We start from the raw sequence: 26,269 nt of genomic DNA, 5'->3' as shown, positions 1-26,269 counted from the left end.
GACACTTGGGATTGTGCTGCTTCTGACTGGAGCTCTGTTTGGCTTTAAAGCTCAATCAGCACAACCGAGTGCAACTAAAGCGATGACAAGCATGTTCCCCTTGCACAACACTTCCTCCACTGATGAACGAGATGCAGCTCCCCATGGGCAGCCTCCTGAGTGGGAGTTGCCACCTGGCTTACCTCTGCGTGGCAGGAGGCCAAGCCTAAAACATCTGCAGTTTCTTAAGTGGCTGCCAGACAAAACAGCCACCTGGGGAAACAAGCTGTCTGAGCACAGAAATGTAAACCCGCTTGCTCTGAATGTCCTTACTTCTCCTCATCTGCGGAATATCATGCACCCATTTGATGCGGTTCACAACACGCTAGAGTGAGGATGTTGATGTGCAGCCAGCCAAGCGCATCACATCAGGCACACTGTGTCCTGCCTTGGGAGGATGGCTGGTGGTGCTACGTAGCACAGCACCTGGACTGGCTTGGGAGGCAGCTCCCTCCATTAGAGCCATTCCCAGGGCCATTTGCAGGGGACTCTTTACCCACCTCTGAGTGCCTGCTGCTGCCAGCCTGCCCCAGACAGACACTGTTGGGTCATGTGGGAAGCAGAAACACTTCATCAGCAACAACAAACACATCCTTGTTGGTGACCTGCTCTCCTGTTTTTGAGTTTCCATGTTACCACAGGCCTCACAGAACAGGTTCCCCAGTGGGCAAGGCCAACCTACAGCCGGTTGTCAGGCTGGTGGCTGACACAACATCCCATGCTGTGGCTTGTGGAGAGGTGCTGATTGATGTAAGCTGCTGATGCTGCTCACTGCCAGCATGTGCAAATGGGCTGGCTGGGATCCAGCAGCTGCGGTTTGCCTCCCCAGGACTGCCCTTACATAGCAAGGGCCCTTTTCCTCATCTGTTAGCAGCTGCCATATCACAACCAAGTTGCATGGACAGACACGGTGGCAAACACTGTTGCAGATACCGGAGGTCAGTTTGCAAAAGCTGTGGAAGACTATTTTTATGGGAGCACTGAAAGCTTTTATGGTGGGATTCATCTCTCATGAGTTTTTGTTGTCAAAAGCTGATCTTGCTGGCTAGTCTTCTCTCAAAGCCATACCTGGAGTTCATTTCATCTCATATCTACAGTAAGTATCTAAAATAGACAAGACAACTCACACCTCTGGAAATGCTTCTTTCTCCTCCTTGAACTATAAAGAGAAACTGACTGTCTCATCTGGACGTGTCTGTACTGAATCCAAGCAGTCCTGCCTCATAAATGTACCCTGCCATCTGTGTGCGACACTTACAGGAAGTGTCATGCCCTCTATAGATAAAACTCTTTGTATTCAACTTCAAAATATGTTTACAGAAGTGCTGATGGGATTTTTCTGGGTGTCTGATCCTGAGAACTGCACTCCACCTTCTTTCCTGATAGACAATTGCCTTGCAGTTACCTTTCCAACAGACTTCTGTTCTTCTGCCTGGTGACAGGCTCACAGCAATGATAAATAGGGGACCCATTGCTAATGTTCATACATGTTTTTCCTCAAACTTTGCAATATCATTGTAGTTAAAAGCAGTCCAAATGCAGGTTTTAATATGGGTAAATTTGAAATTATCAGATGAAGCAAATTCTGATTTATTATAGTGATATTCTGGTGAATGAATCTAAGCTTTTAAAAGATTTTATTTTAAATAATAATTAAGATGTTAAGAACTAGGCAAAGATAACTCTTTTTCACTGAAGTAAAAGTATGAGAAGGATCAGTTCCTCTGAAGAATAAGTTAGATTGCATTTCCTGTATTCTGAGTTATTTTAAGAGAGAGTTTCAATATGTATGTTCTTCCCTTGTATTAAAACTAAACTAATGAAAAAACAAGTTAGCATTTAGAGAGTAATGCAGGAACATTGCAATTAAAACCATTACAGAAAATAACATTTTTCTGTGTTACATACGTTCGTACTATATGATAGAAGTGAGCTGTGTTTTGATTTTCTCACTGAGCATCTGGTGACAGGATAGAGTCTTCCTGGCAAAATGGAAGAACTGAAACTTTAAATGAAGAGCATTAATACTAAATATATAATCCTTATAGTAAGATGTGCAAAATTCCATCAAGCAAAATTCAATAGTGAGTGTGAATATGGCAGATAAAATGATTGTCTGCAGTTCACTACCAGACTTCGGTAGAATGTGAGAACTTGTGTATTTATGGACTTAGCAAATTTACTATTTCTTTTAGATTTCATTACTAAATAATACATTTCCATGTATTTCATTGAGTTAATTTAATCTTTAGCTAATCTCTTAATGTATTTTTATACAGAAAAAGCTAATCAAACCTTTTAATACCAACTTTGTCTAAGTTTGAATTTCAGTTTACCTATCTCTGGAAAGAAAGAGGATGGTGGAACAATGCTTTTTGTTTCCAGGGTTCCTGAAGTTGAGTCATAAAGCTCTTTTTTTTCTATATTTAGAAATCAGTAGAATGGTCCTTTAATTAGACTTGAGTCTCATTTTGCAACGCTAGTTTCTGCAGAAGCGAGCACTGTGCTGTTACAGGCAAACAAGTGACCAAAACCTTTTCTTGAGAGTCTTGATAATGCCTGGAATTACTTCTACGTCAGAATCTTGCGTTGCACTGGGGAGTTCTGCTCTACAGAGGACACAGATTAAGTAGGTTTGCACTCTGTATGTGCCCTGTTGGATGTCAGAGCTGATTTTCTACTTGTGGTTGGTTAGGACATGAGAGCTGGGCTAGCTGTGGGTAATAGGTTCACTCTTTGTTTGGCCCATCAGTAGTCAGCTTGGAGGGATGGCTGTGTCATCCCAGATCTCCTATTGGCACTTGCAGGAACTGCTTGTGATTGTGTTAAATAATTCTAATTTATAATATGCAAAGGGTCTGATGGAGTCCATGATTTCCTGAGGGCATCTGCATTAGGTCTTCACGAGGTTAGCCCGCTTGCACCTCTGCATTGGGGTTGTGACACAGAGGACCCTGGCAGATATCAATACACAATTCATGCCCTTTGAGGAGCTAGACCATCCCTCAGTATCTTTGCTGACCCTCATCAAAGGCACCAAGAAGTGCAAGTTCCTGAGACTGTAGGTAAAATGCTTGGAAAAACTGAGCCTGCCCTCTCAGGGGTCTTGTACATGAGCTGAATCACTCCATGGCTGTTGGGTGGATGGTAGCGAGTGCCCTTTGGAAAGGTGCTTAAAGCAGCTTTAGTTTTTAGACTTTAAGGAAAAAAAAAAAAAGAAAAAAAAATAAAAAAAGAATGAAGAAAACAAGTTGTTCCTTCCGGGAGAGGCTGGCACCACCAGCAGGCTGGCAGGTAGGCTGCCAAAATAACACCACTAAAAATCTGGCTTCTTTTGCAAAGCTTTTGTATCAGTGATTGTGGGAAAGTTTTGCAATCACCATAAGAAGGAAATTCAAGGTTTAAAAATATGTGGTGGAGTGCTCCACTTCTTGGAGTAGGCAGCACTTTTGCTGTGACGTTGTGCTGGCTTCAAGCCTGAAAGCCCTTGGGCACGGGAAAGAAACCGCCTGACACCGCAGTGACACAAAGTAAGTTCTCTCTCTCTGCCTCTCGCTGTGTCTCCCTGCTCTACCTTCCTGCTTCTTTGCATTTGTTTCTTAATTGTTTTGTTGGTTTAATCGTTATGTGCTAGTGCAGGACAGACTAGGCTTTGTGTACGTTTCAGTGTCACTAAACTTTAAAGAGTTTATGTAAAGTACAAAGGTGCAATTCTGCAAATTAGATATTTTTTTAAGGGATAAGAACTGTGGACAGTGGGATGTTTTGTCCCTCTGTACAGAAACTATTAGTTACCATTACTTCATTTTTTTTTAATGGTCATAAATGAAATCTTGTATTATTTTTCTTGCTTCCTGTAATTTTAAATATGACTGGTGTCGATGATTCGCTGGTTTGTCAAAGTTCAGATTTTTATAGAGTGGTTATGGAAAATGTTGTTGTTTCATTAGGCACAATGTAAGTGTTTATACAATTTAACATTTTCTGTAAGTTTAAGGTAGATAATTAACCTGGCAACATAACATTAAATATTGTGAAAAGAAAACCATGTCACTGATTTAAATACTGTTTATTTAACAGAGTCCGATGTTTCACAGAGTTAATCCTCAAAAAAATACAAATCAATGAAGAATATATTTGCTTTAGAGAACTCTTTCAGCTCCCATTCTGTAAAGATTTGAGTAGATCAGAATTCACTGTACTTTATTTATCTATAACTTATTTTTTTAAATTTTTTTTTTTTTATTTGTGACCTGCTGAAGGTGATCTAAGGAAGATTAGGTGCCTTTAGAAATTTCTTATGTGGATCCATCTGAAATATATGTGTCTGCTTTTCATAATAATTTTTGGTGGATCCTACTGGAGTAGGATTTGGAACTAAAAACTACAGAATAATCTAACGAGTGCTTATGAGACTTTATATCTCTTTATTACACATTAGTCCCTATTCACAATCATTAGAAATAACTCTGGGGGAGCTGTTTGATGGTTAGAAGAATGTCCTTTCTGGGCATGGGTGGATGTTTCTCAGGCAGTCCAGGTTGCTCCTGGGCATCTTGCTTGGGAGAAATGAGTTCTCCAGTGGAAATGAGCAACATTTGTGGGTTAGCCCAGGACCCTGCTACAGCCCCTGGTGTTGAAAATCTCTTGCGATACTTATATGGCTTCTGCTCATGGGTCAGCAGGAAGGTAACTTTGAGAAGTTCCTGAAGGAATTAAACAAATTGGGATACCTAAGATCCCAGTGTTTTGGGGTGGAAATGTTACAGGCCAATTTCTTGGCCTAAGTTCTACTACATTCCTTTAATACATGTGCCAGTGTATATCAGAGCTAACTCATTGATTTCAGTACTACTGCACCTGTTTTCCAGTAGAAGAACTTGGCAATAGCTCTTTTTGACTTGTTATTATTCCAGATGTCTCTCTATTAGCTGGTTTCCCCGATCAGCTTCATCTACATCAACTAGTGTAGCTGACTCCTTATATTAGAGCCAATTTTTAAATGGAGAACTTTGGCAGCCTCATTAAGATAGCTGCATATTTCATCTGTCTTGCAGGAACCTGTGCAGACTTATGGACATAAAGATAACAATTATTTGTTTCTTTAAATCAGTGCCCTCTTTTTCCCTGATACACCTTAACCTACTGTATCTCTCACTCTATTTTCTCCTCAGTCATCATTTGTGGTCCAATTCTACAAATGTTTATCCAATAAATAATGTTACTCACAGGAATGTTGACAGAATGGTACAGAGTAGTGTCCACTATTTCTGTGAATTAATAGATTACACAGAGAAAATCCTCATAAATATAACATAATACCAGGATCCTATTGGATCATACCAAAGATCCATCTAGCCTTGAACAGTGATCAAAAGTGGATATTTAAAAAAGAATAGAAGAATTTATTCAAACATGGTGAAGATGTTTCTCTGACACACTGTCCTAGCCTCCAGCTGCCTAGGGACTTTGCTTCTCTACAAAGATTTCTAAAAACTGTCAGCACATTGCCTCTAAATTATCCCTCTATCAAAGAAGGCCCTGAAGTCCTTTAGAAAGCAGATGTCACAAAGCAAGTGCACCAGTCCTTAACTCATTACAATGATACCTTGAACACGTCAACATCCTTCCTGAGAAAAGGTGTAGACATCTCAAGTAGTGTCTCACCACATAGTACGTCTGAAAAACATTGAAACCTTTATTCTTATGCAAATAATAGTTAACTGTAGTTATGTTTTTCAAACAGTAAGACCTACATATAAGATCTGGAGAAGGAAAACCATGGACAGGTCAGTCACTGCTGGCCAACTTAAAGACAAGTCACTCTTCCAGGACACAGATGACAGCGCAGTTCCTGTCAAGAGCGTGTGCCATAATTGTTCAAAGCTAAAGGTATGGAGAGGAGCACCTCACCACATATTTTCTCTGGAGTACTGAAAATGACAGTTTGTAGTTCTGTCATGATTCAGTTAGTACTGCATGACACTCTTTGATACTACACGTGTTGGAAACAATGCTCTAGATTGTGATACCAAGAACATAGAAGTCAATAAATATGTTCAGCAGTTAAAAACTGAAGCCATATTTTACTAATGAATTGTTTAGAGGTATGCTATAGTCATAACGGTAGTTGTGTCTTTACCTTTTAATCTATGTTTTTAGTACAGGAGAAGTAGGAGAAATAAGATATGCTGTAATAACAGTACCAGTAATGAACCAGTAATGCAAGTTTTTCCCAAGGGAAGAAACAGCTAAAACAGTATGTGGTAGAAAGATAGAAGGGGCACACAGTCAGGGCCAACTTTCTTTTTCTTTGGAGTAGAAGGGGCTTTAGAGATCATCCTGAAAGGTAAAGTGAAATCTTCTGTTTTAATGAAAACAATAGGAAGGATCCCTTCACAGAGAGTGAGAAAGCAAAGCACTTGATTTTTGTGTTTCTTGTGCAGGTTGCTCAGGCATACAACCATGATAAAAATATTGTTTCTTTGCAAACTCAGTTATTTTCTCTTTTCAGATATTTCTTGGAGCCCTAGCTTTTTCTTTTTTTGCCAAGGGATTTTCTGGAAGCTACATGAAAAGCATGTCTAGTCAAATTGAAAGGAGATTTGAAATCTCATCATCAATTTTTGGCATTATTGATGGCAGCTTTGAGATAGGTATGTATACTTTTTTTCGGAAAGTGGATAAGTGCTTCTTCTTAATACGTTTTTTCGCTAAAAATACTCTCTTTTTCTAATCTTGGCTGTTTCTCTCTCCTTTTGATGCAGGCAACTTAATGGTAATGGTGTTGGTGAGCTACCTTGGACCAAGAGTTCATCGACCAAAAGTAATTGGTGTTGGATGTCTCATCATGTCCTTAGGAGCGTTTTTGTCAGTGATACCTCAGTTCCTAATGGGACGGTAAATATGGAGAGTTTTCACATTGTACACTAGTTGAACTTGACCATATGAAGTGTTTTTTAATCATACACCCAAATTGCAAACTTGGCAATAGTAGTTTCTTCCAGATATCAGGAAGGTTTTGATAGCTGGATTTTTAGTACTGATTTGCTGATTTCCTCTCTGAAAGCTTACCTCTTTCTACAGGTAAGTAGAAGAGAAACCCAAGATTTATATGGAATTTATACATAATTAGGGATAAAGTGGGTTGAAATTTTGCGTGGAATAGATATATATCTACACACATGTAGTTTTTAGCCGTTCTTCCTTTTATATACTTAAATGTACTGTAATGAGATCTTGATGGAAGATGTTTCTTCCTCTATGGTGGGTATTCATGCTAAGCTCTTTAACATTATCAAGATCTGTATCTATCTCCAGTGAACTCAGGAAGAGTTAAATAGCTAAATAACCCTTCACATCTAAGCTTTAGTGCTTACATAGCTGTCAGAAGCAGTCCACGCCTCTACAATCCTTCGGCATTCTTACTGAATAGTAATTGAAAATATAACCCCTCTGTCTCTCACAAATTAAAATTGATTTGTGCACCTTCTTTAGCTCCAAGATCAATACCTGTGACAAGGGGCCTATGGAAAGAATTATATCTGGGGACCAGGGTATGGAAAGTGGCCGCAGTCACTGCTCTGCTTGTGAAATAACACAGAACCTGCACTGCAGGGGACAGCACAAGCCAGAAGCTATGGAAATCTCTGATTTAGCTCAAACATTTAGCCAAATTCTGAAGATTGTGCATTCTCCACAACACTGAGTAAAACCCAGTGGCCTCACCATCATCCATCATGATATTAAAGTTTACCACTTGATTGCACAGTCAGAGGGAATATCTGTTCTCCGTTTATGCCGATGCAGCATGAATGTACTCAAGCTGGCTTCAATATACTTAGCAGATTTGCTGTAGTAGCTGGCTGCCTAAATACAGACAAACTGGCACATGTTTTGCAGCTTATGTTAGTCTCTTTATAGACACAGATAGATTACTAGTAGATCATTAGGTAATTTTAAACTAACACAGAAATCTCTATGTTACATGTCTGTCACATAGGTAAGAAACGGGTGCCAGCAGGGAAAAACATCAGCATCGATTTATGTGAACAGATGTGGAAGGACTCTGCCTCTGTCCTTCAGTCTAAAAGCCTGGAACCAGCTTTAAGCCCTGGAACCAGTTTTTTTTTGCTCTTTAGCTTAAGAAAATATTTGGGTTAGAATGGTCAGAGCATTTTGAAAAATATATGAAGATGCTTATCTTTTTGGGTTTTTTTAATTGAAAGCACTGGAAATGGGTTGACCCTCCGCTTTGCCTTCATGTAACAGGAATGAAATGTATGAACATGAGGCTCATACACATTTCCTGCAAAGCAGAGTCTTTCATGTGTCAGTTGTATTTTACATAGTTGTTTTCCAGTTATAATTATGAAAGGATAACTGTTACTGTGGACAACTCTTCTATGAGTGTATCAGCTTGCTCCCCAGGACTGTCTTTCAGCCGTCCAGTTACAGATGCTACAGAAACACCCAGTGCAATGAAAAATTTTGGTAAGCAAAGGTTCTGACGCTGGGTTCCCTTCTTCTGCTTGTCCCCATTTTTTATACCCTCTTTCACTGGGAAGCAGTAAAACCCCTGTTAGAAACCGCGATATGTACAAACCCACCGTATAATGATTTTTTTAAAAACACATTTTATGCCATTTTACTGTTGCAATAAAGTATTCTCAGAATTACATTCACAGAAATGTAAATGTTTATGACCTGCAGGATGTGAGAAAACAACAAATTCCTATCTGTGGCTCTTTGTGTTGTTTGGGAACCTTTTACGTGGAATTGGGGAAGCACCAGTTATGCCATTGGGGGTTTCATATATTGATGATTTTTCTAAAGAAGAAAACTCAGCATTTTACATAGGTAATATGCAAATGAGTGATTTTTTATGCTAAACATTCTCTTCTCTAACATTTCTGTAGCCAAGCAAATACTCACCAAAAAAAAAAAAAAATCTACCTGCTCTATTCTGGGTAACTTTGAGTCACGCAGAGACAAAAAAGCAATGCAAAAGAGATCTCAGGTTTATTTTTGAAGGATATTTCTCAGATACCCCTTTTGCTTTCCTCAGGTGGCTTCTGCCTCATGTGCCAGTTTTCTCTGTTGAAGAGGAGCATAATCAAATACTCATTTCTCCAAAATGAGAAATCATCTCTGTCTTATCTGGCACATCATCTTCAGTACAACAGCTTCAGAGAATAAATTCTTCCTAATGGCTATTGCACAGATAAGAGAATCATTCTTAATCACAACAATGTAAACATGTTACAGAATCTTTACCTGACATTTGAATTTTACATGCATCATACTTCCTGATGAAAGCTTTTTGAAGTCACTAGCTACTAAAGGAAAAACCAAACACTTGCCAGGGTGTTGTAACAAATCCCTTCTAATTGGCATTTTGTTGTTGTTTTGATGAAACATAGCCTGTTGGCCAAGACAGAAAGACTTGCACCCAAGCTAATTATTTTCTTGCCGAACTGATTTAATGGCATGAAGTGTTTGTGTGGTTGAGGGAGCTCAAAACTGCTGCCTGAAGTAAACTTGGTGAAGTTGAATCAGTCATAGAGATAGGAAGAGTTTCAGGATAAGCTCAGTGAGTAATGCTACTGGGTAAGGCCATTGTAAATGTCTTCATTTGGGGATGAGGAAATATGCAGGTTGAAAAAAATGGAAGTATTGTGAAGGGAACTGACAAAAACAAAAGTTCCACTTGCCAGTTATACAAAATATTTGTAATCATCTCTGAGCTTCTAATTAAGGGTATTTGTAAAAGTTCAGCTGAGATTTTTTCTTGTCAGAATCTGATCTGGGAGACACTGTGATGAATTGGGAGCTATTGGAGAAGTGAAATTAAAAATATAGAACTGGCAGAGAGCATAGTATGGATTCAACCAAAACGAAAATTTGTTTAGGTCATGCAACGAGACAAGGCATTTTGTTTACAGATTATTAAAATATTTTGTTTTAACATTCTGAATAGTAATTTTCAGTCTATAATTCCATTAAAATATTTTAGTCCTTTGATGGACCCACCAAATTTCCAAAAAAAGAGTGAATGTTGAAATTATCTTTTCCATAGATTTGAAATTCCTTCTCTTGAGCAACTTTAGTGCACTTCTGTATCTTATTTTTTAATGAATTCACTGAATCAAATTATAATCAGCATTTTTATAAAATAATTTTTAAAAGTCCTATAATGGAAAAACTTCAGTCAATCCTTTCTGTTGAATTTTGTCTACTGTTCTTGTTATTTGACTCTGAGCAAAAAGTTTCACCTTCCTGTCTTTCTTTTTTCTCCTGCCCTTAGATGTTTTGTTCAAAACATAACTTATATTGAAACAGGGACAGCTTTTTTAAAGTATCAATGAAATACAGCATTAAAATACTTTTTGACAGCAATAGAACCAGAATTGTAATAAGAAGGAGCAGAAAAGGAAAAATCAGCCTGTTTTCAAGCCATCTTACAGAATTTAATACAGGATGGTAGCTTTGTTGTGGTGGCTCATTTTATTAGAAGCTTTTAATGAATGAAATTTCATCACTGAGTTTACCACTAGCATATAATCTTGTCACTAGTGAAACCATGGCTTCAATAGAAACTTATCTGAGGCCAATGTATGTTGTAAATTTTAATACCTGTTACGTGCTAAATTACTGATCAATATAAGGGTTGGCTGAGCTATGTCAACATGCAGAAACTGATTAACTGATAAGTCTCCATGATTAACTGTTTGTGGTTTAGTCTGTTTGTTAATGATGAACTATAATTATTAAAAAGGAAAATAGAATAAGAAAATACTACAGTGAACTTACTTGGTTTTATCACAATACAATCTAAATGAAGTTATTACTGAATTCAAAGAGAATGCAGGTGTGAAATTTAATTTAAAAAATACACATATGCTTCTTAGTTTATCTGATAGCTTATGATGTCTTAAAGAAATATACTACATACAACATACAAGGCCATTGTTATGAGTGTGCTGTATTTTATCTGTTTATTTTAGGAATTTGCTACTGTGTACTTGAAGCTTGGAGGTGATCTTGCAGAGTTCTGAGTAGTGAGTCCTGCTTTAGACTCATTGGTAAACATAAAGAACTAATTCCTGACTTCTAGTGTCAAAATCCTGACTCTGCAGAAGTCAGTCACTTTGGAAGCATCAGAATTTGGTCTAAAAGACCAGATTTTCCAGTGAAGTAAAATGAGAGAACTAAATGCAAGTGATATGCAATTAGAGCAATGAAGCAAAACTGAAAAATAATATGGTTAAATTATGCTCTATGAATTTCTTATAGAAGTCCTTGATCATAAGATAAGTGATTACTGTATTCAGAAGAGAGTTAGCAAAACTAACAGGAGAAAAATCTCTGCAGTGGAAGAACACAGCAGGATTTACAGAGCATAGCGCTGAACATGGGCGAGAACTGACAGGCACTTGATCAAGAATTCCTTTTTTTTCTGATAAAATAAAGTTAAGCCTTCTGCAACTTCGAATGGCAGTTACATGCTAGAATTTAGAAATACGAATCACTGAACTTTTTTTGAAACTTTTACCCTCTGTCACTAAACTTCAACAGATCAACACAAGTGACAAAGGAAAGTGAGTGCCTACACTGAAATTATTTTGAGGATATTTTTCTTTTATGTTGATTGCTAGCAGTGGTCACCAAAATCAAATTACACTCTATTTACATACTCAGTCAGCAAAAATGGAGGTGTAGCTTCCTAGGTTTCTGCTAGCCTTCACAGCTTATTCTTTTGCTCCTAGGGGCAGCCCACCTTATTCTGATCCCATTTTCTCTCCTTTGTAAGCAGAGGCAGAGTGGGAAATGGAAGCCTTAGTGAGGCCAGTAACAAAACTGAAAACTGATTTAAAGAGGTCATTACTTGATCACTAGATTTCTTGATTATTATTTTTTTTTTTATAGACACAGAAGTACATATTAACACAGCAGTTACTCGATTTGCTCATTCTGGTGCTGAATGAATCAACAAAGATTCTGTCTAATGAATTGTGATCACACACAGACGCACTTATATCTCCTTGTTGCCTACTGAAAATATCCTCAGGGTCCTGTACCTAATTCCGTGTCCACACACTTCTATTGTCTCTGTCATCCTAATGTGACTCCAAACTGCAAATATGTGCCTTCTTATATGCACATCATCAGATCAAATACTGCTACTTAAAATAAAACTAGGGACCTGAACATAAAGTACAGGGGAAAGTCCTGACTTCTACAATCACAGAACATCATGCAAGCTGCAAATAGAGTTGCAGGTAGATTTATGATACCTCCAATGAGCCTAGAGCTGTATGTTCACTAGTTAACTGCCACAAGCTCAATGAAGCAACTACGAAAATCTGAGGGAGTAGGGGGGAGGAGGGATAAAAATTCTTGCAGTGTTATTCTCTTGTTCCCTGTCCCCTCCAAGACACCGATCTTGCCAATGAAATGAATGCAGGAGTCCACATGAGACTGTGCTCCCTTCAGCAAAGCCCTGTGTGGATGAAGAAGTCTGCTTCCACATTGTAGATAGTGCACTGGCAGCTTACTGCTTATGTTCTTGCTAGTCAGAAGCTTCAGAGTAGACATCTCCCCACAGCCTGTGCCCTTTTTCTGCTTTCTCCTTCCTTTCTCCTTTCCCTGGCCTCAGAGGAGCAGGCGTGCTTGTCCATGGAACATTTTCCTCACTCTTCCCTGCTGCCTCCCTTCTCTTACAGGTTTGGTGAGATCCTCAGGCATGTTCGGGCCGACCCTGGGCTTCCTGCTGGGATCTTTCTGTGCCAGCCTCTGGGTTGATATTGGTGTTGTTGATATTGGTAAGAGACTGTGGGGTGGTGCATTAGCTGACAGGTTAACAGGAACCTGCATGCTAACAAGCACCTTCCCAGCTTACTTCTCCAGAAATGGGGGCTCTCTAGAGAGCTTTTCCTACTCAAAATCTGGTATTAATTACATTTTAATATCTGCTGCATGCAGTGTGACTGGAATATCCCTTGATGCAAGACCCCTATGCCTGCTGCAGAAACATTTTGTATAATACCTCCTTTTATACCTATACACACACTTGATACACTCTTGTGCAGCTGAGAACAAATGGGCAAATGAAAAGCTAGAGAAAGGTCTTTGCTCGTGGACACTTTCAACACTTGGCAAAAATTATGTTCTCTTAAAAAGCATGCACCGGAGATTCATATGAAAACTCATTTCATTGTTAAAAACACTTCCAGTTCTCTAATCCCAGGGAAAAATTGAGAAATTTCAAGGAAAAACTGTGGAGTTTGGAGATGGAATGAGGAGGAGGCAGTGGTAAATTGAGAAAGAGAAATTGGTTTTTTGATGAGGAAGGGCCCTCTTGCTGTCACTTATTCCCACAGAAAGTGTTGGAAAATTGTGGCAAGGAAATGGCACCAGGGGTCTGAATGGAGACTTCTATTTTTGATTGCATGGGGCTGATTTGATACAAGCTGCATTTCAATTCGTTATGAGAAACATGAATCACCTCTGTTCTGGCCTTTAAATAATAAATATAAGGATAGCTATAGTATCATTAGTTAAATTAAAAATAAATATTATAATTGTGATATTTAATTTATTTTCCTGTCTTTCTGTATTTTATAGATGCCATAAGCATAAATCCTAAGGATACCCGTTGGGTTGGTGCCTGGTGGCTTGGTTTGCTCATCTGTGGAGGAGTCAACTTCATTGCTTCATTACCTTTCTGGTTTCTGCCTTCCTCCTTACCAAAAGAAGGACAAAATGAAAAAATGAAGATTAGTCATTTGCCTGTTCGAGGAGATCACTGTAAAACAGAACCCCCAGTTCAGCCACAGTTAGATTTCTCAGAGGCAGTAAAAGGTAAAATTGCTCAGATGTTTGCATGTGAATTTTCTTGGATGAATTCACTTTGAGCTGTACTACAAGAGCTGTTGCAGGGCTTGTATAGGCATTATCAGACCCAACTACACACTGGGCTCAGACCGCCAAAGGTTTTATTTGGATGCATGCATGCATGTGCTATCCTTAGTGACTAGGGCACTTCCCATGAAGTGTTTTGAACTCTCACCTTTTAGGTAGGTGTGCTAACCACCAAACTACAGGCTAAATGTAGGTTTTTGTCTTCACTTTAATTTTATGTACTTAGATATCAAGGGTCTCAGGAAAGGTTTTGGCCTTTTCCTGGGTCAGGTGCTCCCTTTCTCTCAATATCACCCTCCTGCAGGGCTCTCATACAATTTGTGAAGGCTCCTGCTTTAGGCACCAAACTTTTCACTGGGTGCATTATAGAGTCTTAATGCTCCCCTAGGGGCCCTTTCGTGTACGGGCATTGAAGATCAGCATTGCAAGCCTTAGTGGCTCTGATGAATAGTCCTGAAAATAATAAAAGGATTTCTGATTCCCAATCCAGCATCCAGCATGACATTCAGCCTTCCTGCTTCTGTAACTCACATGTTGGCAACAACGAAAACTCTCACTTGGACAAGCGCATATTTTGATAGGCAAAGAACTGTAACCTGCAATAGAGCCCAGTAATTAAATAAAAGTTAGTTTTATTATCTAAAGCATGTCAAAACAACTCTTCTCTATGTTTAGCAAGATGTACAGCATATACCTCTCCATTTCAGATTTCCTCCCAGCTCTGAAGAAGTTGTTCGGAAATCCAATTTTCCTGGTGTTCATCTTCCTCACTATTCTGCAGTACAATTCTCTTGTTGGGGTGATAACCTACGAGACAAAGTTTATGGAGCAACAATTTAATGTATCAGTGGCAAAAGCCATCTTTCTAATTGGTAAGTACCTGTCCTTTTAAATTCCACTGTCAAAAAGGAAGCTTTTCTTTAGTATTTTGCTTTCCTTATTAGAGGAGTTTCCGTGAAGTGTTTTGGTTAAAAAAAATGATATAGTGATTTATTGATTTTCCTACTATATTTTGAAAATTGATGTTAATTTTAATGCTAATTCTCCTGGTGTTCCTAATTTAGTGAGCTACAGGATTATTAGAACTGGAGGGGGTTTTTTTGGCTGAAGTTTTTTTCAAAGATTGAGGTTTGTGTTACAAATGTATCTTAGTGAACAAAACCCACACAGCACTGTAACTAAGTAACAACTAAAAGAAAAAGAAAAATTTAGAAAATGTCTAATGAAACATGTGATTTTCCTTTTCAGAGTAACATCTCAGTATAAATGTTCTTCAGTTTTTATTGCAAGTGCAATTTTCATAAGCAATAAGAAACCAAAATATAAAATTTTGAGTAATTTCATTCAGCTCAAAGCACTTCTATTTGGAAGTTCCCTCAAAAATAAGTTCTTTCTAGTGTTCTATAAAAAAAAGAATGCTGAAATTTTATTAATCTTGCAGTGATTAACATGGTCTCATAACCTGGCAAGAAAACCAGGGCGTTTGAATAACTGGTATTCTGTGACTTTAATCTAAAGGCAGCCTGCTTTGCTGTGGATCAGGAGCAAATGTGGGAAGAACTTTTTCCTATCTTTTTTTTTTTTTTTTTTTTGATTCAGGGAAAGTTTTACAAGAATAAAATGACCCAAAAAACCCACACAAACAAACAAAACAAACAACCAAACAAACAAAACCACAGAGAAAGGCAAACCCCTTAATATATAACCATGTAAAAGGTCTCTATTTAGCATGTAAGTATTAGGGCTGGATTTTGTGAAATGCTGAACAGATTAAATCTAAACGAAAATCTTTCCATGATTCACTCTCAGAGTAAAACGGAATCCAGTGCAAAATCAGATGCTGCTTCCTTTCATGTTCTGTTTCGGACTTTTTTTTTTTTCAACTTTCAAAATGTTGAATATGTTAATATAGATGAAGAAACACCCATGAAGAAGCACACATTTATCTCATTACTCTATTTTCTAACAGGCACTGGTATAGGTTTTATTACACCAGTATGAATACAAACAGTTTAATAAAAAGGCGAGGAATATCTAGAAAATAAGCTTTTTAAAGTCGTAACATGACTTGAAAGAAAATGAGGAAGTAAGCAAAATTACTTAAAGGTAATAAAAATTCTTAGAACCTCAAAGGGCCAGTCTGAAAAAAGGTCAGTTTCTGATATTTTGGAAACTGTGAGAGCCAGATACTTATTCCAAAAAGGGTCAATGCAAGTAACAGAAGTTAACTTTCTATTTGCAGGTGTGGTACTTCTACCAATCACAATCATGGGGATGTTTCTAGGAGGCTTTCTGATCAAGAAATTCAAGCTTCGCATAACCGAAATGGCAAAGTTTGCATGTATCACCTTTATAGTGGCATATTTGTTAAACCTCTTGTACTTTACATGTAGTTGTGAGGTGCTCCAGGTGGCTGGATTGACAGCGCCCTACTCTGGGTTTGTATCTGCTTAGGTTTGTGTTCGTTGTGTCATGTGTCATTGTTGCTTCCTGTACTGTGCAGAACATGATGCATGCACCTGCATTCCTCTAGTCACAACCTAATCTGGATTTGTTATCTCATCTGTACTTCAAACCTTCTGTTCTTGGAAACATTTTGATTTTAATTTGGATGAGTTCTGAAACATGGCTTCTCTGTTGATTTGCTGTAGCATAGTGATACATCCTTTTGCGTGAAAAAAACTGTATGTGTCTGTTTAAAGACAGCAATTTTTCATTGAAACTGGCTTGTATTACATAATCTGCTAGTGTCAATCAGTGTGGTTTCTACTGCAATGGAGCTATTGCGATTATGTAATTTTACCCCTCCCTTCATGGTGATACACATAAGAAAAACCTTGATTTGGAGATAGACTTGTCAGACTGAAAAGACACCTAGTGTTGGTGATGGGCAGAATACCCCAATTTCGCTTTTGAAATTTCACTTAAATTAGAAATTTCTTTTTCTAAATTGTTTATTGCTGGATATTGAGAAGATACCTCTATATTCTATAAATCACTAATTAATACAAAATTTATCACAGGCGGTTGAAATTTTTATATTTTATTTCAAAGCTTTAATTTAAAGCTGTTATTCTGCTGCCATGTAGAGAGTGGGAAGTAAAGAGTGTTGGAAGTGGTTTCCCCGTAGTACCCCAATGGCTTTGCCCCTAGAGGGGACAATATACTTGATCAGTCTTCATCAACCTGCATGGGGAGTTACCAGCCTGCCTTGGTTTCTGGAGCTGCTGACCTGACTGGGTCCATTTTCTCAGCTGTGAGGTAGAAAGTGGTCACGTCAGGAGTGTGTGTTGCCCAAACAGACAATCTCCCTCCCTCACCAGGATCATAGTCACGCTTCCTTGAGAACATTTTGCTGACCTCAGCAGAATGCCACAATTGCCTACTGTTTAAGTTTAATTCAGCCTGGTCCAACAAATTTCAAGGGATTTTAAGGGATTAAACTGAATCCAGCAGGGCTTGCGATTTTCAATTCAGACAGAAACTCAGTCCTGTGCTTTTTGAAACTGAGCCTGTGTTCAGGGAAATATCAAAGTTCTCTTGGCAAACCTAAAACCCGGTTCATCTTTGAGGTTAGTTACATAAACGATGTCAGAAGTTTGTGCAGTGGAGATAAGTCTGGTTGAGTGCAACATCTGGTGCTGTAGAGTAAATTAAAAATCAGAAGAATTGTCCAGACAGCAAATACTAAAAGAGCAATTACAGTTTGTCCAAGAGAACTGGGACTAGAGTATTTAGCATGTGCTGGGATTGTTCTGGTTAAGCAAGTCACATACTGTTATATCTGTTTAACAGTTTGTAGTTTCAAGATGAGCAACAGCCTAGCAAGGGCTAGCCCCCCAGCTTTTTTCCCTGCTAAAAGACTTAGGAGAAATGCCTAAAAACACACCCCCTTGAAGTGTGTTTTGGATCGAGGGGTATGGAGAAAGAAAAGGCAAGTTTTGAACACTTTTCCCTTTTATTAGTGAGTCACTTCAAGGTAGAGGTGATTTCTAGATGGTAGACTCCTAACACTTTCTGAAAATTGAGCCCAGCTACCGTGCACTCAGAGTTGCTGGCCACTTTTTAAATTCTCAGTGATAGTTGTCACCCACTTAGTTTAGCTCATTGGGGCCTGAAGTTGATGTTTCTTACAGATATGTTGGGAAAGGTGGAAGCCATGGAAGTCCATAATAATACATAACAAGAAATGAGATTGGATGAGGAATGGGGCTAGAGCCTGTCCCAGGTGCAGGGCTGCTGCTGCAAACTGTCAGAGCTGAGACTAAAGTAGCACTTCTCACTAAGACTCATGCACTTTTCATTGCTACTAACCAGCTCTGATCCAGTGAAAAAAAATGTTAAGGACATCTTGTTGCTGTAGCTTTATATCAGCCAGATATGGTATAATATCTACTGCTAAGGAAAAGCATGGCCAGTCTACAAGGCATAAGAGATTCTAGATACGATTTTCTTTTTCTTGGGTTGAACTTTCAAATGAAAAATACCAAATATTCCCTCCCAGCCAAGAATATCAAGTTTGTGAGTTCCATGCCTTTTCAGCAACAACCTATAAAAATGTTAATGCTTGATGAAAAAATCTCAATAGAGCTTTGGTTTAGCTGAAATTAGCCCAGTCTCCATATGACAACTTCACAGTCTATTGGATGGTAGCAGTTACCTGTCCCAGTTACCTGTCCCTGTTTGTTGCTAAACTTTCTCCGTGGTTTTCCTGCCCCTAATATTTTGTTCGACTATATAATTCAACTGATTTATTTTTTTTTTAAATTTTTTTTTTTTTTTTTAACTTTTTTCTGTTTTCCTCCAGATTAAAACATCTTTCCTTTCCCAAAAACAACTTCATGGCCAGTTGCAATGCTGACTGTGGCTGCAAGCTGGATCAGTGGGACCCTGTATGTGGGGATAACGGGATCACTTACATGACAGCCTGTTTTGCGGGATGCAAATCGTCAACAGGGACAGGAAAGAACATGGTAAATATATAGGTGGATAGGTGATCATACACATAGCTAGATTTTCCATCTGTTAGTGTTTTGACTTTGTGATTAAGAAGTCCTGTAGACTCAAATGTCCATTCTGCATGATTTAACCTTGTAGTAGAAACAGCATGAATGCAAGTTTGCAAGGAAGATTTTTAAAACAGTTGGGGTGAGACAAGTAAACTATTCAGGAAAGACATGAAAGTCTCAGACTATTGACTTATGTTTCTTGAATGCTTTTATTTCAATTTGTTTTGTAATTTCTTTTCTTCTCAGCAGAATGAACATAAATTTGGCTTTAACTTTCTCAGTAGATCTCTTACCGCATATGTACAATACAGCTAAGAGGTGTTTGCTTTAGAAAACCTTCACTAGTCTGTTATACTAACAAAATTCCATAGTGCCAACTCATGTGCAGCAGACCTGTGTAAAATTGTGAGTGCTGGTTTCATAAACTGTTACAGATCATACTGTACTCCAGTACTCCAAACAATCCTTCCTGGGCAATACCATTAAAACCAGTAGGTTTGCAGAAGTGTGTGAAAATGGTAATGTCTTCTGGCAGAAGCGGAATTGTCTTACTGTAACCATACTGAAAGAGACAGGCAACATTTCCAAGCTTATATCCATATATCCCGACAACATTCTCTTGCTTTGCCCAGGGGAACTGGCTTTCAAACCCATGTTTCCTGCTAACTTCAAAGTCTATGAAATAGCCCTCCCTCAATCCAGCATCAAATGGTGTTTTAGATAGATAATGATAGATATGCATGATTGCATTGCTGGGTCCACTTCTGTATTTTTATTGTTACTCATTTACTTCATAGGATGCCTGAGCAGAGTGGCTGGATAACAGTTAATGTCTGAATTTTGTAGCTTTGACCCATTTTAAACAGAGCACCTTCTGTCCTAGAAATGGCACGGCTGAAACTAGAGTCACAGTTGCTTTGTGTCTCTGGAGCAGCTCAAAGCGGTTGGAGCATACCAATGAACTTGGCCACCAGTCTGTAAAGATGATTAGGGAGGTTCTTTCAGTGTAAACAACAGGCTGCCTGTTATGGCGAGTGAAAAATATAGCTACTAAAATAGTTTTGTGCCACTGACTTCTGATGAAATAAATTCTTCTTCTCATCTTCTTCTTTCAGGTGTTTCATAATTGCAGCTGTGTGGAAGGACAAGGGCATGGACTTGGCAATTCCTCTGCAGTTTTGGGACAATGCCAAAGAGAAAGCTGTACCAAAGCATTTCCCTACTTTTTAGCATTACAGACTGCATGTGCATTTATTTTAGTCTTAGGAGGCACTCCTACATACATGATTATGTTTAGGTGAAATACTTTACCTTACCTTGACCATAAAGCTTGGGGAAAGAGAAACAGAATATGGTGTCTACTATTTAATTCCTATTGTAAGGAATGGCATGCTGATCAAATTGCGGCTCTGAGTCTTTGCCTGTAGTCTGAAATCCAGCTCTTTTCAGAGGCACAGCTAAATGCCTGTTCACTGATTTAATTCCAGTTTAAGGCTGAGTAGATACTTTGGTGATGAAATGGGTGGGTCTTATGCTCATCCTGAACATTAGTTTTCACTTCCAATGACAGGGATGTTTATAACACAGCAACGAACTTGAAATAAAATGTGGTGCTAAGCTATATCCAAGGTGACTGTACTGTTCACGTTACTGAGGAGAAAAACACCTTTGTTAAGTCTTGTTGCCTCAGAATGTTTTCTGTGTTGTGAGAAGCCTGATACTCACGTTTTGTCAAACTGGTATGAACGGAACTATGTCAGCAGCAGTAATTTTTACATTTTTATTCCTTCAGTTGTAAAGAAGCACTGCTATTTTAAACTCAGAAGAAAAAACAGTGTTCTGTGCCTTTTGCATGGAATTTTCTTTCCAGTCATGCTCATGGGTGAATTGCAATCTTCAGTAGTCAGTACACGTGGCTAGATAACTCTTTTTCCTAAGCTGCTGATTCTTCTGAAATATTTATAAGTGCAGCTGTCCTTACCACATGCCTGGATTATGGACAAAACTAACTTTGCTGGAAAAAGTTTTTGGAATAGTAATGTGTATAATCAGAAGCCTTTCACACTAATGCTGAAAAGACAATATTCTGATGTATAGACTCCAGTTCAGGAAATAGTCTGGCCATAGCAAGTCTGCCTCCTCCCTCTGTGCCTGTTCAGTACACCCCTCTGCTTTATGTGAATTCTTCCAGTTCATCTGATGGAGATGGGCTGTTTCTCCACTGGTAGGAATGAGATGCTTTTGTAGCCAGGTAACTCACATTCACTGTCTCTCTGCAAAATGTTAGAGGCAGAGGTGGATTTTACCTGCATGTAGCTAGCAAGGCCTGCACACCCTTGTTGCTTCTGTTCACCACTGCACAGTATTGCCTCTTCTAAAGCAAGTCAGCCTCTTGGAGCTTAGCTTATGGACATGAACTGCCTACTTTTAGTAGGTTTACTTTAAGTTTCCTGTGCATCCTCTTCCAGAAGTCTTTATAATCTTTCTCCTTGGGTTCAAGGTCAGTTTCTGCAGAATCTCCCATTTATTCCAATGAGAGTTCATCAGCTGAAGTCAATGGAAGGAGGCTCTACATCTGAACTTTTACTGTGGTGAATGTTTTCAATTACAAATTGAGTGAGCTATGCTAGGTAGGCCATAATAGCTTTGCAATGGGGCATGTGCAGATGTTCACAGGATGGCTACAGCTACAGAATTCTATTGTTTTCCAAAACAATGTAATGTTTTTGTTTCCTTTTTTAGAACTGTTTCTCCAGACCTGAAATCATTTGCTGTTGGGATTGAAACTTTATGTGGTAGAATACTAGGTAAAACTTCATTTCTTTGTGGGATTTAAGTAGGTGGTCAAAGAGATAGACCAAAGCTAGCCAGTGTAATGCCTTTGCTCCATATGAGAGCAAGATAAATTTTCCAAAATTTTTATGTGTAAGCAGACTATGCGTTTCAAAATATTTCTAGAGCTTGCTACATGTTTCCTGGCATGTAATTACACATTCTGATTATCTCTTCAGTATTTTTTCTCTGCAGCAAGGGAATCAGGTAAAGGAAGGAATTTTTATTTTTTTTTTATTCATGGACACAACTACCTGAGCTTGATCAGTCTTGATATCCTTAACACCTATGCTCCCTATTGTTGGCAATTTTTCACTTAGAGCTGCCATATACTATATCATTTTCTTTCTTGTGTTTAACTGCAATAAATAATCACTCAGGTCTTCAGACATGTAGTGTGCCCTGCCTCTAGCAAACATTGCCTGATCTTCATTTATTTGTTGATTTTTGAAATTTTCCCTATGCAGACAAGCCCAAGTAGTCATTTGGATCTCTCTCCTAACTCCATATTTTAACTGCACAGAATCAACCTTGTGCTTTTATGAAATAGTTTTCTTCACAAAGCTGCACATTATACCTGAAATAGTTTACTGATTATATTAAAGCTTTATGGCTGTCTAAAAGGAATTCTTTCAGTACTACATAAGTAATACACTTATTACCTAATTGGTTTTGAGCAAGTACCTAGTTTCAGCTCTTCAAACTCAGCTAACAATTTTTAATGGCGAACTGTCGCGTAATGCCTGAATATTATTAACACATTGGTATACATAAATATTAATATGTAATGACACATAATTCCACACCAGGGACTGAAAAATAAATGTTTGTTAGATTTTTTCTTTGAACAACAGAAGTTAGAATTTTAATAAAAATGCCATCAAAGTAGAATTATTAACATTTCCCTTGCTGAGTTTAATAATGTTATAATGTTCTATTCTTTCAACTCCCTTCAGGTACTTGCTTAAATATTTTCACTAACTTGGACTCTCAAAGCTGGAGGTGGATGTTTAGTCCCATTTTGTGCAGCCATAATTCAGAAACACTGAGATTAATTTCCTCATTTCTTTACCATGACGTTAAATGTTGAGATCTTCATGTCTGAGATCATATAATAAGAATTTTCTTTGCAGGAGGACTCCCAGCTCCTATTTATTTTGGTGCCTTGATAGATGAGACCTGCTTGAAATGGGGGACAAAAAACTGTGGGGGATCTGGATCTTGCCGGGTATATGACACAAAAGCATTCAGGTAAGCTAAAATCTTCAGTAAGGGGTTACGCATTTGGCTTCTGCGACAGCTTTGGGCACCAAGGACCAAGGCGTAACTTTGCCCATGACAAGTCTCAGTTGGCTGATTAGGATACTAAGAGCACCAAAACTCCTTATTTTGATGAGGCCTTAGTAGATCAAATAAATCCAATAATTTTGATTCAATCAGATGTTATGACATTGCAGTACACTGCCTTACATGTCCAGAGTTAGTTCCTTTATTGAAACATTAGTGCACTGAATGCCTTGGCTTTATGGGAGACTGAAGAAACGTGGAGTGATTGTGGCATTGAAGATTCTCTTCCTCATCCTTAATTTCTCTGCTTTCTAATGTATAAGACCGCTCACAAAATCCACTTGGGGTGACTTCAGTAATGTTTATAAATATCTCAAGGGTGAGTGTCATGAGGATGGAGCCAGGCTCTTCTCAGTGACAACCAATGATAAGACAAGGGGAAGTGGGTACAAACTGGAACACAGGATGTTCCACTTAACTATGAGAAGAAACTTTTTCACGGTGAGGCTGCCAGAGCACTGGAACAGGCTGACCAGGGAGGTTGTGGAGTCTCCTTCTCTGGAGACATTCAAAACCCGCCTGGACACATTCCTGTGTAATTTCATCTAGGTGTTCCTTCTCCATCAGGAGGATTGGACTAGTTGATCTTTTGAGGTCCCTTCCAATCCCTAACATTCTGTGGTTCTGTGTGAGTGGTGGTGCATGGAGAGCTGCAGCCAGGAGCATTGAGTGCTGCCAGTGAGGTGCTGGAGGAGGGCTGGGATAACAGGCAAAAAGCCCTGGCTGGTGCAGCTTCCACTGTCCCAGCCCTAAAATACAGACTGCTGAATGAGAGAAGTCTTCGGACAGAGGGCATTTCTGCTGGGAGTATAGCACCTGATTATAATAGAACCTGCCTGGGGCTAAATATAATGAGATTGTTGGCTTTCTGTCTGTTATTTCTCAAAATGTGGAGCAATACCTCATTGAGAACAGATAGTTTTGCCAAGGTGTACTTGATGTCTTATTTGGTTTCACTCAGAATTGGCAAACTTTATTATTATAAAAATGTTTTATCACTTTTTTATTTTCTTTTTTTTTTTTTTTTCTCCTAGAAATGTCTATCTTGGCCTCATTGCAGGACTACGGGCAGGATGCTGTCTCTTATACATAGTGATCTCTGTTTTAATAATGAAACGCTTCAAACTAGATGGCAAGGAGACAGCAGATATTAAAAATACAGAAAGATCAACCAGCAAAGAAGCAGCTGTTGACAATAAAAAAGAAATCCTTCCTGGTGCAAGAACGTCAGAGGAGAGTGAGGAAACTTGTATGTAAAAAAGAGATCATCTCGTAACTTCAACTGTGTTTCAATTTTTCTAAGCACAACAGGAGTCTAATTACTGACTTCAACAGCTAGTTTACATTTTGGGCGTTCAAAGAAATATCCTTGAAACATTGATTTTAATTTGCTTTACCTTGTCCTCTTCCTCTCTTCATCTGAAACAATAGGGGGAAAAGGTTTTCAAAATTTTGGGGAATTTTACCAATCTCTTACTCTCAGTAGCTTTCTAGACCAACGGGAAGACTAGCCAAAATGTTCCAAGTGTCATAAATTTGTTTATGATATCTACAATAAGCTTCTTTTCCGTTTTTCACCAACTTTATTTCAAGTCCTCTTGCTCTGTATTTGGTCCTACAGCTCTCAATGGCTAATTGAGTTACACTTGCGTGGTTGCTCTGATAGCCTTTGCTGTGTGATTCATGACCAGAGCAGTTTGTTCCCAACTGAGTCCCACGGCCCTTGCTCAAGCAAGAGCCCCAGGGCCGTCAGTGAGCACGGTCTGAACAAGAACTGAACGACGACTCTGGGGTTTGGCTTGAACACATTAAACGAGCAAAATGGATTGCAAACAAACAAACAAAAAAGGTGTATTAATTTTGCAGCACATCTCAGTGTTGAGTTCGAGTAAAATTACTCTGAACTGATGCAATAAAGTGATAAGTGTTTAAGTTTCTTTGATTGTTTTGTGTGTGTGCCTGTGCTTATGTGGTGATTTTTATCCTAATGACCACTGCATTTGTAATATATGTATATAGATTTACTTTCTTGTTTATGGAACGTACACTAAGCCTTGAAATACAGTGCTGAAAGCTTGCAAATTCACAGCTTTCCATGGACAGCCTAGTCCAGAGATAATCTTCAATAAAAGACTCTTCCAGCAGTCATTACTTGGAAAAACATCTCTAAAAATACTTAATGTGTGATATTTCATTGATATCACTCATGGTGTAGCTTCTCAATGGGAGCAAACATGCCTAGTAGGATCACTGCAGGTTTTGTCTCCATCATCACAACCATTTTCCTTTCTTTTCTGAAAGTGACCTCTGATCCCTGCGGTCCTGTGCAGAAGCCTAAAACTAGGAAACAACCTTGCTTTCTTAATCTTAAAATTCCTTGGGATATGGAAGAAAAAACTGCACTAATATAAGAAAATCTACCACCCTTTATCTGAGAAAATAGCAGATCAGAGGGTTAAAGAGAGGGGACTCCCCATGTTAAATGATCTTCTTTAGTACAGATTGTATCAATATTGCACCTAGGTCTGCAAACAATTAAAGAAAAATTGAAGAAATCGTGATCTGTCTTTCTCTTTCTGCAAACAGTTTTTTTAGCATTGAATAAATATATTGGCAGTTCTAGAAACTCGGGTGACTCATGCTAACATCATTTCCGTTTTACTTCTGTTGTCTGGGTATTTATTCCTGTACATCTTTTGCACCTATTGCTTGATTTTCCTGGGAGGTAATGTTTTATCAAATGTGTGTTGATAATTGATGTCAGACTAGAAATGAGATTCTGGTCAGATCTGATGATTCATGTCCAGATATTTACCTCAGATGCAACTTCGTAAAGCGAACTTTTTCAAACAAATAAGACTTCACATCATTCTTCATAACAGTCACAAATCGATAATAACATAAGCACTGCTACAGGTGGTATTAAATGAGACTCTGTACTCCTAATGCCAAGGCTGTATCACTTGCCTACATTTTCAACATGCCCTGTTTCTTGTATGCAAGTCTAAGCACTCTTCTGTGAACAGCAGGTAGAAGTTTCTTCAAGGAAATAATTTGTTCTTCAATATGCAATTGGCACAAAATATACAAAAAATTAAATAGGTAGTCACCTGAATGGC

The 26,269-nt window shown here is 38.5% G+C and overlaps 1 protein-coding gene across 3 annotated transcripts in view; it reads left to right on the top strand.

Moving 5' to 3' along the window:
* Nucleotides 1–25,738, top strand: part of LOC136106797 (solute carrier organic anion transporter family member 1C1-like) — a 32,670-nt gene extending 6,932 nt beyond the window's left edge. The window contains exons 1-15 of one of the 3 annotated variants that reach the window (XM_065847435.2): nt 2,553–3,569; nt 5,786–5,931; nt 6,554–6,695; nt 6,807–6,939; nt 8,402–8,532; nt 8,752–8,898; nt 12,765–12,863; nt 13,666–13,902; nt 14,670–14,834; nt 16,205–16,400; nt 18,770–18,935; nt 20,087–20,268; nt 21,714–21,778; nt 22,937–23,054; nt 24,185–25,737. In XM_065847435.2, coding sequence (XP_065703507.1) covers nt 5,821–5,931; nt 6,554–6,695; nt 6,807–6,939; nt 8,402–8,532; nt 8,752–8,898; nt 12,765–12,863; nt 13,666–13,902; nt 14,670–14,834; nt 16,205–16,400; nt 18,770–18,935; nt 20,087–20,268; nt 21,714–21,778; nt 22,937–23,054; nt 24,185–24,407 — 2,115 coding nt within the window. In that variant the 5' untranslated portion in view covers nt 2,553–3,569; nt 5,786–5,820 and the 3' untranslated portion in view covers nt 24,408–25,737. Of the gene's footprint in view, nt 1–2,552; nt 3,570–5,785; nt 5,932–6,553; nt 6,696–6,806; nt 6,940–8,401; nt 8,533–8,751; nt 8,899–12,764; nt 12,864–13,665; nt 13,903–14,669; nt 14,835–16,204; nt 16,401–18,769; nt 18,936–20,086; nt 20,269–21,713; nt 21,779–22,936; nt 23,055–24,184 lie in introns of those variants that run through there. The other 2 variants (XM_065847426.2, XM_071815639.1) reach the window with 2 other exon arrangements.
* The last annotated feature ends 531 nt before the right edge of the window (nt 25,739–26,269 follow it).

This window comes from Patagioenas fasciata, chromosome 1 (genome assembly GCF_037038585.1).
Source record: "Patagioenas fasciata isolate bPatFas1 chromosome 1, bPatFas1.hap1, whole genome shotgun sequence".
NCBI lineage: Eukaryota > Metazoa > Chordata > Aves > Columbiformes > Columbidae > Patagioenas > Patagioenas fasciata.
Note: the sequence above shows the minus strand (reverse complement) of the source record. Positions and strands in the feature narration are given on the sequence as shown.